The following is a 13,256-nucleotide window of genomic DNA, read 5'->3' on the forward strand; positions in this document are numbered from 1 at the left end:
GTCTAATTTCATGGCGCGCCTCGACGCTCCACAGAATCAAATCCACTGTCATCGCGAATACTCTGCTCGAGCTTCTCGAATTCGCTTCGTCTCTGATCTGAATCCACCGCTCGATTAGGGCGTCGGCGACGATTTCGGCGTCGATTTCTTGCTCGAATCGATCGAAACTCCAGGCGAGGCGGCGGAAGAGGGAGTCGCCGCCGCGATTGAAGATTGCGGCCGGGAATTGGTGGTCGCAGAGTGGAATTCGTAGGTCTTGCCATTGCCATACCAGCGTCCATTCGCCGTCCTCTGCTACGTCGAAGCAGCTGCGTTTGTTCCGGAAGGTGAAGACGAGGCCGATTTGTTCGATCGGCAATGGATTTTGCGGAGGCTGTTCGGTTTCCGGTGAAGGAATCTGCAGTTCGACTATGAGATTTGAATAGCGGGAGATTTGATATTCCATTGAGCAGAGATTAGGGGTTTGAAGGAAAATTTTGTGAAGAACGGCGAAAATCAAAGATTATTATATGTAATATATATGAAGAATTCTATTTGGAAAGTGATTCTAAATTTTTCTTTTGCTTTTTACTTTTTGGTTTAGGATTTCGCGAGTCTCGTGCGATAATTCACTCAAATTTGTATGTGTATCATATATATAATATATATCATAAGTCTTGAGACCTCGTATTTGCTCATGAAAGAGTATAATGAATGAGAAACATAACCGTCTTTTTAAGATTTTAGGGATAGAGAAAGACTTGTGTTGGGTTTTGTCAATTAATATTGGAATGGAAGTTGTCCCACATTGGAAGAATATAAGGATGGTCTTCATGTACTTGAAGTTGTCAGCCTAGTATACCAACTTTAGTTAACTGAGCGAGTTTTATCTAACTAGAACAAACCACCCATGAATTAGGAAACTACCCAGGTATATTCTGAATAGTTATTAAGGATAATGTTTTTGAACGTGCATCTAATTGGAGATGGTCATGGGACAGCCATTGTCTCAATCATATCTAATAATTTGTTTTTCACTTCTCATAGGCCTAAATTGAGGTGCAAGGTTTGGTTGGTAGGTGCGAGGCTGAATTTGTCCTTTGGACGAACTCGAAAATATCTCATCACCCATGTTAGTGCTAATTGGTATACTAAAAAAGCATAATGGTACACGAACAACTTTTTAATAAATTGAGATACATGTGACAAACATTTCCAATTTTACTGTCTTTTTTCTCTTTATGAGTACAACAAAATGGTGGCCATAACTCTCAATTATTCAAGCTATCTATGGTTCAGAAAAGAAAAAAAAAATTTAGATGCCTCCTATAACATGGTGGAGTTTCTAAGATTCCCGTGTTCAGGGCATCTTCTTTTGACAATTTTGTCCATCATCGATTTTGTTCTATAATACTTTTTCATCAAATAGTATTTATTTCTCATTTATTTTATCTTATTTTAAAAATAAATGTATGCACTAATTCATTCATAAATGTCTAAATATAATTTTATTTATATGCTACATTTAGATATAAAATAAACATTAGTCAATGGTATAATATCTTAATTTGTTTTAATTCAAATATAGGGGGCAATCTTTTAGTCACCAAACATAAACTAAAATTGACATAAAAATATAATATAAAATTAATAAAAGTACAATTTTTATATGAATTCAAATAATATTAAATTTAATATATAAATTATACGACGACCGCTAAGGACATTTTTGGAACATTACATAAATTTACAATATTCCCGTAAATAAATCGTGCAAAACAAACGTTCATATCAAAATATTCTCATATATCCTTATAAATTTTCGTACAAAACAAATGCGGTTATTTGAAATTCTGGACCTCTAAAATTCCGGGCATATGAGATTTCAGACATCTGAAAGATGTCGAATATCTACATTCCCAAAAAATAAACTGCCAAACCGCCACTAAGGATATTCCTTGATGTCGTCCCAAGCCACCCAAACTATTCCAGACCTTTTTTAGTTTATTTTAAAATGGTAAAATATTAATTTACTAATTTAAATATTTATTTTCCACGACACCCCATAAAATTCAAGCCTCGGACATTTCCATCAACAACAGTTTGAAACATCGATTATCAAACATTATCATTCTAAATAGAAGTAATTTTGGGAGTGATTTTAGAAGGAAAAGAAGTGGTTTTTGAAGCATAAACTAAAGTTGTGTTGCTTCATTCTTGATTCTATACTCTTACTCGAGTTCCTCTTACTTGATTGGTGTCCTTCTGCTCTTAATTCGTGTCTCCAATGGCGAAATTCTTCGCTGTATCGGGTCCAGTGGGGCCTCGTGTAGATGATCAACCCAAAACATGGGAACGGATCTCGAATAATTGAATTCTAGAGGCCCCATCTGCGCATTTCCCTTTAACTTGGCGTTTATCTTCCGAAATTGCTTTCCTTATACCCTCAGTCCGACCTTCCTCTGAATCAATGGCGGCATCGCATCCCAAGCTCGAGCTCCGCAAGTTGGGAAACACCGGCCTCAAAATCAGCAGTGTGGGCTTCGGTGCCTCGCCTCTTGGCAGCGTCTTCGGCCCCGTTTCTGAGGACGATGCCGTCGCCTCCGTTCGCCAAGCCTTTCGCCTCGGCATTAACTTCTTTGACACCTCCCCGTACGTAATTTCTTTCCCTTTCAATTTGGGGTCCGAATTTTCGCTCTGTTTCTTAACTGGGAAAATCTTGTTGGAGGAATTGGATTCGTTGTTATTGTGTTTGGAGTGAATTTTTAGCCTTAGCTTTCAATTTCTACTTTCTGTTTGAAGAACTATTGAGATGTCTACTGCAAAATTGGTGAGTTTGGGAATTATCCAATGCTTGATCTTCTGCATTCATTTTGTTGCTAGTGTCTAGCTCTAGCACTTAATTTGGGTTTCCCACACTAAACATATGTAAAGGTACTATGGAGGGACGTTATCAGAAAAGATGCTTGGTAAGGGACTGAAGGCTCTAGGAGTTCCAAGGAGTGAGTATGTAGTGTCAACCAAGTGTGGGAGATATGCTGAGGGTTTTGATTTCAGTGCTGAGAGGGTGACTAGGAGCATTGATGAGAGTTTGGCAAGGCTACAACTCGATTACGTCGATATACTGCAATGCCATGATATCGAATTTGGATCTCTCGATCAGGTTGTGACTTATCTGATGCTTTGTTATTTATCTTTAAGGATTGATTGATTTGATTGATTTGATTGACCATTTGTTTCTGTGTTATCAACATGGTTATTTTCATTTATAGTACAAAAGCAAATGTAGATCTTCAGCTGATTAAGTTTATTGCAGGTCGTGAATGAGACGATTCCTGCACTTCAAATGCTGAAGGAATCTGGGAAGATCCATTTCATTGGTATTACAGGGCTTCCATTGGAAATTTTTACGTATGTGCTTGATCGAGTACCTCCTGGCTCCGTTGATGTGATTCTTTCATATTGTCACTACAGCATTAACGATTCAACATTGTTAGATCTGGTACCTTACTTGAAGAGTAAGGGAATTGGAGTAATCACTGCTTCTCCTCTTGCAATGGGACTTCTAACTGATAGTGGTCCTCCAGAATGGCACCCAGCTTCGCCAGAATTGAAGGTTCCATTTCTCCTGCACTTCTCTTTGATTTTGATGCAAAGCAACTACAGTTTCCATAAAAATTTGTTTCATTAGCTTCAAAGTTTAAACTTAACAAGATAGAGCATGGAAAGCTCTCATTCTCAATTGACCAATGTCATGTAAAGAAGGCATCTGTTTGGGGGAGTTCATTTCTCATTCTATCATGGAAATTTTATCTCTTGGAAGAAAATTAAGTTTCTAGGTATTGATAATAGTATGTGGTAAATACTAGGTTGTTTGACCACACAAGCAAACCCAAAACCATTTGCTCTACTTGTGTCTGTGATTTAATCTTTTATTTTTCCCACTCTGTTTTGTTTGAGCTTTAACTTTATACTGAAAGTAATATTGTTCTCTTATTTAAAATTGCTACAGTCTGCATGTCAAGCTGCAGCTGCTCATTGTAAAAAGAAAGGAAAAAATATTTCAAAGTTAGCCCTCCAATACAGCTTGTCAAACAAAGATATTTCAACAGTGCTGGTTGGCATGAACTCTGTCAGACAGGTATTTCAAGAATCTCATTGCTTTTTATTCTTTTTCCATATTACTTTAAATATCTTGAGTTCAATTTTCTTTTCTGAAATTAGTGTATTTTCTCTTTTACGTCTTATACTAATTCCGTATCCATCAGTTGGTAATTTCCTCTTCTAAGCTTATACTTTTGTGCCTATATTATTGTGGCAAAGTATTATCGGGATGCACTTATTTATTACATGTAATAAAAATAAACCAATAATAGTAGTCCATGTAAGAAAGTAAGGAGGAGCTCCTGCTTATAGTAAGGAGATATGTTTTGTTCAATTATGTGAGTTCTACTCAAACAACTACAAAAACAAAAAAAAAAACAAAACGACCTCATAGCAAATTGGAAGGCGTTTTTGTAACTTGCTTATAAGCCCTTTTGTATATTTCATATCATCAATGAAATACATGTTTCTTAATAAAAAAAAAAACAAACAAAACAAGACTTTATTTATCTATATCTTATTCAGCAAAAGACTTTGAATCCTGTCAATGGGTGAGTTTTACAAAGATACTGAATGGAAAGATTAATAAAAAAGAGAACTAGTTGTATCATGCCTACAAGTTCATGGCGCTTCAATAGACCTTGGGATTTCCAGCTTCTTTTTTTGGTAGGAAATAAAAATATTATTAGAAAGAATGACTCAAAGAAGAAAAGTTAAGGAATCGTCCCAGACCAAAGCCTCTAAGGAGATTGCATAGTGACAGTCCATTCCTATTGGCACTGATCAAGGTTGAAGCGCAATTGCAAAAATGTTTGGAATTTAGAAAGAGAGTTCCAAGGAGAGGTTAATAGAGTTTCTTGGTGTATGAGAAGCTTTTTTTTTTTTCTTTTTTTAACCTTAAAGAAGTATGAGGATATTTTCTAAAAGGGATTTTCTCATACTAACAGTGTCCAAACTGGCTCCTGATGAGCCTCCTTTGATGGATCCTGTAAACATCAATCTTTGTGAGAAGGTTGTATCTGTAGGTTTCAACAGGCAGGGATTTTCTTTGTTTTAATTACTGAATGCAAAATACTGACTGATGCCAAGGTTTTCAATATCATGTTGATTGAAATGTCAAGGTCTCAATTTCATGAAAATATCGATAAAATGTTGGTGTCAATGGATATTTCTGTAAAAGTTAACGAAATTAAAAAATCGAAAAAATATTTAAATTAACAAATAAATATTTTTCTATTTCCAATTATTCGTATTAATATTATGTATATATTAGTGACATTTTGTTGATATTTTTCATATTTTGTCGATTTTTTTGTAATATGATAGAAATGTTGATTTACCTTCGTGTCGATGTCAAACCCATGGATACATGGAAACGTCGATGGACATGTCAACGTGTCGATGGATATTTAATATCATGACTGATGCCATGAATTGATAGTAGCCGAACACAACTTTTTCTCTCATGCTCAAAATCTAAAGAGAATGCATGTTAACCAAGTTGTAGCAATTTGAAATCAGGTGGAGCAAAATGTTGCAGCTGCTGAAGAACTTGCAACATTTGGGAGGGACGAGGAAACTCTATCAGAGGTTGAAGCTATCCTTGAACCTGTCAAGAACCAGACATGGCCAAGTGGAATCCAACAGAGCTGACATTTTAGCTGCTGCTGGTATGTGTATCATGTTCTTATGGATGTAGATGTAGATCATCTGCTGTATTTAACCTGAGTCAAACTATTATGTGGGAGCTCCATTTCTGTAGACATATGGTAGATAAGGCCGTGATCGTTTCACGACTCGGATGCGTATCCGTTCTTCCTTTTGTCTGATTTCTTTCCTCTTTGCAGCTCTGTTTTCTGTTTCAACTGAATAAATGATTTTATGAAGATAATCTCCTCACTGTCGAGCTTGCTTGAATGGAAGTCTTCTGTCATTATTTGTGCTACAACTTGTTCATGGCTAATATCTATGGCTTTGATTGGTCGAAGAAAAAGCTTGATCATCAAAACATATTATTTCTTTGAGTGAACTTACCTTTTACTTGATTGAGTTCCACAATCTTATGGTTTATAAATTTTTACTCCCTTATGAAGAAAATGATCAATTTCTGCATTGAAGTTTCTAGATATATCAATTTTTATTCTAAACTTTCAATTTCATGAATTTTAAATTTGGATAAATGTTGCAATCTTACTTATATTTTTAGGTACGGTCAATTTTTACCTTCCAGTATTTTCATAACGGTCAATTTTTACCTTCCAGTATTTTCATAACGTTTCCATTAAATTGTAAAACCTATATTTGGTATGAAATTGATAAGATTAAGGCAACTAATTTAGAGCTAGATTTTGTTGAAATTTGTTGAAATTTGTAAATTTTAACTGAGTTATTTAATAGTCAATTTTTTTTTTCACCGATCAAACCTAATTTTCTGCAAAATTTGATTTTCATTGAATAATTAGTTTTTAGAATTTTTTATAATATTTTTATGCTAAAACTGATGAGTGAATTAGTAGAAATTGAATAGATAGTAAAAATTACAGCATCAATTAATTTTAGGATCCAATTTGATGAAATTGAAAGATTAGGGTGGCAATTAATACAAGTAGCCAAGTTGATGGGCAAAATTTGATAACCTTTTATAGATTCAAGTCTAACATAATCAACATAGTTGACATAGATAGGATGGGAAATTTTGCTGTAAAACATACTCTTCTCCATTCACTACTACGTCAGTATTAAATTAAAAGTGATGTGGAGTCCATCAATATTAATGATATGAATATAAAACTATAGTGTGATAAAAATAAATAATACTCCTGCAGCACTAAAAATTAAATTTTCTTAATGTAGAATAAGCCACATACACTAGTTATACCAAAGACATGAAGAAGAATATGATGTTTAAATTTTGCAAATCACATAGAAATAGAGGAGTAAGATGATAACATAATCATCTTTTCTAAACATCATGTAAAGGGAGAAAAAAAAAAAAAAACCCTTAGAAATTGATATAATTTTTTCAAATTTGGGAAAATAAAATTCTATTTTAATTGCAAATTACTAGAGGGATATGCAGATGTTTTGAGGGAAAGAGATGCATTGGTTCAAATATTCAAGAAAAAAAATGTGAAGAATTAAGTAAGTGATGGAGTACATTTGAATCTGTTATTTGTGTCAAGCATATACCATGAAAACTTGTTAGCTAATTCCAACTGTTCAGTTATAAACAGGCTTGATTCCAGCAAAACTAATTTTAATCTTATCAAATTCGACAATAAATGGTAAATTTTCTATTTAAATTTCTTTCAAGCTCTAAAACTTTCACGTTTATTATATTATAGTCCCTAAACTTTTAACATGTCCATTTTGGTCGATAAATTTTTAGGTTGTTTCATTTTGGTCTCAAGTATAATAATCTTGGTACTATTTTGTTACTTAATATCCATTTACTCGGTAAACTATCTCAACTTATGTAACTGGAATACATTCTCACATTTACATCTTAGTACATATACTCAAAGCAACCTCATTAATTCGGTAAAAGCAAAATAAACATAAGGTCGAAAATGGTTATTATTTTAAGTTTATAACTAAAATTGACATTTTTTTATTTCAAGTTCAGGGACCAAAATAGAATAATCTTCAACGTTAAACGTTCTATAAATGGGATAGAGAACTAGTTTGAGTTGAGATCAACGCAACAAAAACCTTCCAACAAATTGTTACTATGCAACTGCAACAGTCCAATTGACGATAGTTTTTCAGCAATATCTCGACAAGGAAATTTTCCTATGAACTTTGAAGTTTCAAGCATCATCAAGTGACAGTTAAGGCAATGACTACTGTGACAGATCTTTAAGCAGTTATAGGATCAAATAAAGATATTTGCATATACAAAAAGGGCGAATTATATGCACCTGGTGAATGCACAAATTTGTAAGATTGGACTCGTTGTCAACTTCTTGTTGCTCCTTAACAATGGAGGATGTGTAGATGAATGAGCCTCAAGTCCTGCAAGAGAGAAACAGTCGATATGCTACCGAAAATTAGCCGATACGCCATACAAGTTTCAATCTACCAATGAAAAACTAATAACATATACATTCAATCCGCCAATGAAAAACTAATAATATACACAAAGCATATATAGCTCTACGTGTTCCAGCTTCGAAACATTGGATGTTAATTAGCAGATCAAGCCATTGCAAGTAGGAAACACAAGGAAGTTGTGAAAGTTATTGGCTGCAAAGCTTGCAAAATTAAGAGGTTGAACTTGTTTGATTAGATATAATCATTCTTTGAAGTCTTCAAGACATAGAAAACATGTAGAGAAATTTAAGCAAGGAAGAATGGGCTATGGTACCCTAGCAACGTACGCCGATAACCCATTCATCTGTTAGTGTTGCTGTTACTGTTTCTCCAGAAAGAGAGACGAGGGAATTGTGAAATTAGAGACTCCACAACCCGACCAGGACCTGTTCTATGAGTTGATTCTTTTCCATCAACTTGAAGATCAGCATCCTTCCAAAACTTGATCACATGAAGACTCTCTTCTTCAGTCGATCTCTGGACAATAATCCTACTAGCATACCCCTTCTCTCTCATTTGAAGGCATATCTGAGAGGGATTGTTTGCTGTAAGAGTAACCATGTAGAACCAGCCTTTGTCAGACAAAAGAACATCTGCAACTGGCAATATCCTATCAATAACACTGCGGCCATTTTCCCCTCCCGCCCAAGCAGAGGCGATTCCTTCACGACCCACTTCATCCTCAGGTGTTGGAACATAGGGTGGATTCACAACCAACACATCGACAATTCCAGCCAGTCGCTTCTCCATACCAGATGCAATGTCTGTGGATACCAACTCTGCGTGAACCCCATGAGCTTCTAGAGTCTCCTGGGTGACCCTCAATGCATGAGGATTGATATCTGTAGCAATATAGTGAGTTCCAGAAGCTTCCTTTCCCAGCATAAGAGCAAGAGATGTTATAACATAGCCACTACCACAGCCCACTTCCAAGCACAATGTTGGATTATGGTTTAACAAGTTAGCTCGGTCAGCTAGAAGTGCATCAACCAAAGCAAATGAATCATCACAGGGTTCATAAACCTCACGATGAGAGCTCACAAGGTGAATTTGTGCAGTTCTGAAAGAGGACATGTGCTAGACCTGTCATGAAAAAATGGAGAATAAGAGATAAGCATGTGTCTATGTGTATTACAAGAAAAAAATTGTGTCAAAAATAAAAGACTACAAAAATTGAGTGGTTAGAAGTCAAATCCAACATCCAAGCTAGGAAGGCAAAGTAGCTAAGAGTGAAAATGTGCGTTTGAAACCCAAAATGAGCAAAACAACAAAAACCCTCTCTGGAACCTTTTGGACAATCTGCATAATATCGTGATGAAGATCACACAATCTATCAGGTTTGGCAGAACATAATTTGAATGAACAGATTTCAATAGTTCTGTATGCAGATGGTTCCCAGATAATCACTCAGCAATTCCAAGAGAATTAGGTAGCGTTTGGTACAATATGTGATTAATCCTAAGGTTCCATCAGAACCTTCTCTTAAGGAGAGAGATTTAGTTAACGGAACTCTAATTTTCATCTTTAAAATGGAAGCAGATTAGTGAGAGACAGCAAGGAGTCATATCTTAAAGATAAACTTGGCATTGGATTATCTTCAGTCCATCACTGATTTAGTTGCATTTTGCCAATCATTATATGAACATAATACAACTAATCCGACAGTCCCCTTAGCTCCAATGAAGATAGATGGCCATGGGGCCGGAGGTACGGTAAACTCGGCCACGGCGCGCACAATCCTATCCTTTGTGATTCTTGGGGCAAACAAATTGAGTAGCAAATCATTATTTCTAAATTTCTAGACATTATAAAGGAAGCCAACGTTAAGTGAAGATCATTCAAATAGAGAAGACCCCTTTATGGGTTTATGGACAGAAAATGAGTTCCCCTAACCAAAAAACTCCCGGATTCGATTTTCTTCGAAGCCGTCAACCGATATGTGAAAAAGCCAATAGCCACCATGATTTTTTATGCAAATCAAAGCGGTTTTATGTTCAATTCTAGGGTTTTGAAACAAATTACTAGCATTCAGCGACTACCCCAATAAAATCAACCGTAAGACAAAGAAATTGAAATCAAAAGAAATGAAATGGTACCAGAGAAGGAGAAAACACAACTGCCGCCAGATGGGTGATGTGAAGTGACACAGAATCTACTTGTTCTCTGCTGGCTACTGATTATAGCACAGAGAGGGAACTAGAAATGGTGGGGATTTTTTTATTTTTGAAGAAAAAGTTCAAAATTTTGAGCCCAAATCGAAATTTGACTTTGACCTAATTTTCTAAAATACTACATTTTTCTAAGCGTCAGGTCAGCCAACAAGCAAAATTACGATTCTGACCAGAAAAAAGAGTTTATTTTCCTCTGGTTTCTCATCGGTTTGTTGCCCGTGAACGTAATTTTGCATGGTTGTAGTAGAAAATCTAAAAATTTTCTTTTTAAAATTTTTAGGTCAGTTCGTCAAAAGACTCGCAAATGGTGAGGGATGGTATGGGTAAGCAATGGAATTCGCGGAGTTAAAAAACCGACGTCGATTGGTCAGTTTGGTCGGCCCAACTGAAGAATCGTCACGAAAATATATTTTCAAGTTGTTCGATGAATTATAAAACATATGTACCGTACGAATGACACTCAGAAAGATAATATTAAATCTACATTTTTGTTGACATTTGTGAGTTTTGAGAGATCTATTCTTCGTTCATATACGAGTGCGATGTTTGATTTTCATCGAAATTGGTGAGTTTTAAAAGTTGTTTTATGTTGATTTTTAATTAAATTAGTGAATAAATATAGTTGAAGTTAAACCCAAGGGAAAGGTTTAATTTGACAAAATTGAAATTTTAAAAGTTAGAAATTAAAATTACAAACAATCCTCCTACTGGAACTATTATTTTTCGTGGGAGTCCTCGTAATTCACCAAATTTTAATTTTTGTAATACATATATTAAAAGAGGTATTTACATAAATACCATAAAATAGTTTTATATTTTCGAATACGTTAGAGCTTCTTTTTACCCAAACTCAATCTCAAATGTAATATAAAATATATTAAGAAAAATTACATTTATATTCTACTAAAACAGAAATTCTCTCTAAATTTTTTTTTTAAAAACATTTCATAAATTTCTCAAACTATTTATCAAATTCTTCTTTCTAAAATATTTCATAAGATTATATTTTCTCGAACTCGTTACTTAGGGCTCTCTTTTTAAATAATACTTAATGAGCTTCAAAATATTTCTCTAAAATCATAAAATATTTCTAAATCTTCAATGAATACAACTTCGTAAAAATGTTGAATCATACCTAATATATAATTTCTTAGAAAACTCTATAATAATAAAAATCTAAAAATTATTTCATAAAATAAATTACTCACAAATCCTATGAACGAGGTTGTACGCTGCTCTAAGTTTTGACTGACCTGAAATATCCCTCTCATATCATGCTCAAGTTGATGATATATATATAATATACATCGCCAACAGCATAGCTTAAATAACTATATTATACCATTCATATAGGCTTTCAAAATTACATGAATATTAGCTAAAATTCCACAAATTAGCTCAATACTATATGAATATTTCCCACGTCATATTGTTGACCTGTGAAAATTATGGTAAAAAGAAAACATCCAAGTTTAGAATTAATCATTAGAATATAGAGAGTAATCTCAAGATAATAGTAACAAGATTCATTTGTCAGGAACTATGCATTTGATAACTGTTTCAACTTCTCCATTCATTTTTTAAAAAACGTTTCAAAATTGTGTAAAAATTTTATAAACAACAAAATTAAACTTCTTATCTCTGATTCTCATTTTTCATTTAATATAAATAAAAGCATTATTGTATAATAAATATTAAAAATTTTGAATATTTAATTAAAAAAGTAATTTTTATATAAAAAGTTAAATGGTAAAACACACTTTCGGCCAAAAATAGTTCCAAAGGGTCAAAAATAGTTCCAAAAGGTCATTGGAGACGTGACATTGATGAGTTAGACAATTTTTAGATGATTAGACAATATTTATTATTTTTACTTTACATGACAATTGTTTCTCATTCTCAATCTTCTTTCTCTCCCTTTCTTCGTTTCTCATTCTCAATCTTCTTTCTCTCCCTTTCTTCTCGAGATCTCTTAATTTGTTTCCAAAAACTCAAATTTTGGACCCTGAAGACCCGCCATTTCTAAAATTGTACATTAATCTTTGTTATTTATTTATTTATTGTGGATTTGTATTAAAGATTTCTTATTCGTAGTTAAAAGGCTGTGATCCTTTTCGTTGAGTAGTTATGAGGAGAGGGAGAGAGTCTAATTTGGTCCTGGATTCGAAGTTGAATCTTTAGAAGATCTTTGAACTATGAGATTTTGAGAAGAAATGTAGCCGTTGAGAAGGGGGGAGGAGGGGGGAAGGGAGAGAAAGAAGAGAGAGAATGGGAACAATTGCGATCTAAAGTCAAAATAATAAATATTGTCTAATAATCTATTCATCAATGTCACGTCAACATTCTGTTAGTATCATTAAACTCTAGTGATCTTTTAGAACTATTTTTTAAAGGTTGGACCAAACTATCACTTTTTAAAATTTACGGACTAAATAGAAACATAACCTCAAACTCATGGACTAAAAGTGTAATTTACCCAAAATTAAATTTATTAATTTAAAATATTAGAAAACGAGATTATCAAACATGTTTCTATTTCTTTTTTCAATTAAAAAAAAAAAGAAACAAAAGACAATTGGGTTTCGTTTTTTTTTTCGATAACCAGGAGTCGAAGCTTTGCTCCCTTATATCCAAGGACACCCACATCCAACCCTAGACCTGGGAGACATCAAGAGATTTTGTAATAAGTTCACTAGAAGGCTCAAATTTGAAGCTTCTAAGCCAATATGATTGTGAGAGACCTCAAGCTTTTGCCAATTGGGTTGCCCCTTAGGGCCAAGTTTTGTTTCTATTTATTAAAAGTAGAAAACAAGAAACGAAAAGGTTAGTGGTAACACGTCTTTGAAGTTTATCATTCAAAATATTTCTTAATATATTTAGGGTACAAATATCAAAGGGGTCATAGATAGA

General features: G+C 34.0%; 2 protein-coding genes across 3 annotated transcripts; one reads left to right on the forward strand and one right to left on the reverse strand.

The window, feature by feature from the left end:
• Window positions 1-2,098: 2,098 nt before the first annotated feature.
• On the forward strand, window positions 2,099-6,000 carry LOC111022462 (NAD(P)-linked oxidoreductase superfamily protein). Its single transcript, XM_022299636.2, has 5 exons — window positions 2,099-2,631; window positions 2,914-3,142; window positions 3,296-3,595; window positions 3,992-4,120; window positions 5,605-6,000. Exons 1-5 carry the CDS (start codon window positions 2,450-2,452, stop codon window positions 5,734-5,736), a joined length of 972 nt encoding a protein of 323 aa, XP_022155328.1. The 5' UTR covers window positions 2,099-2,449; the 3' UTR covers window positions 5,737-6,000.
• Window positions 6,001-7,637: 1,637 nt separating this feature from the next.
• On the reverse strand, window positions 7,638-10,446 carry LOC111022463 (S-adenosyl-L-methionine-dependent methyltransferases superfamily protein). Of its 2 annotated transcripts, none has more exons than XM_022299638.2 (3): window positions 10,272-10,446; window positions 8,463-9,258; window positions 7,638-8,097 (listed from the first exon to the last, which is right to left on the reverse strand). In XM_022299638.2, the coding sequence occupies exon 2, from the start codon at window positions 9,247-9,249 to the stop codon at window positions 8,476-8,478; it is 774 nt and encodes a 257-aa protein (XP_022155330.1). In that variant the 5' UTR covers window positions 9,250-9,258; window positions 10,272-10,446; the 3' UTR covers window positions 7,638-8,097; window positions 8,463-8,475. The 2 variants fall into 2 exon arrangements, with proteins under 2 accessions (XP_022155330.1, XP_022155329.1); XM_022299637.2 differs by having other exon boundaries at window positions 8,450-9,258; window positions 10,272-10,444.
• Window positions 10,447-13,256: the final 2,810 nt, after the last annotated feature.

Source organism: Momordica charantia (assembly GCF_013281855.1).
Source record: "Momordica charantia cultivar OHB3-1 chromosome 4 unlocalized genomic scaffold, Mcharantia_2.0 BLBB01000004.1, whole genome shotgun sequence".
Classification (NCBI taxonomy): Eukaryota; Viridiplantae; Streptophyta; class Magnoliopsida; order Cucurbitales; family Cucurbitaceae; genus Momordica; species Momordica charantia.

Bases quoted from the DNA above. Each gene is read 5' to 3' on its own strand.
- LOC111022463 (XM_022299638.2), bottom strand. From the start codon at position 9,249: ATGTCCTCTTTCAGAACTGCACAAATTCACCTTGTGAGCTCTCATCGT.
- LOC111022462 (XM_022299636.2), top strand. From the start codon at position 2,450: ATGGCGGCATCGCATCCCAAGCTCGAGCTCCGCAAGTTGGGAAACACC. The intron at 3,143-3,295 runs GTTGTGACTTAT...AGTTTATTGCAG, and splicing joins AATTTGGATCTCTCGATCAG to GTCGTGAATGAGACGATTCC. The intron at 3,596-3,991 runs GTTCCATTTCTC...AAATTGCTACAG, and splicing joins CAGCTTCGCCAGAATTGAAG to TCTGCATGTCAAGCTGCAGC.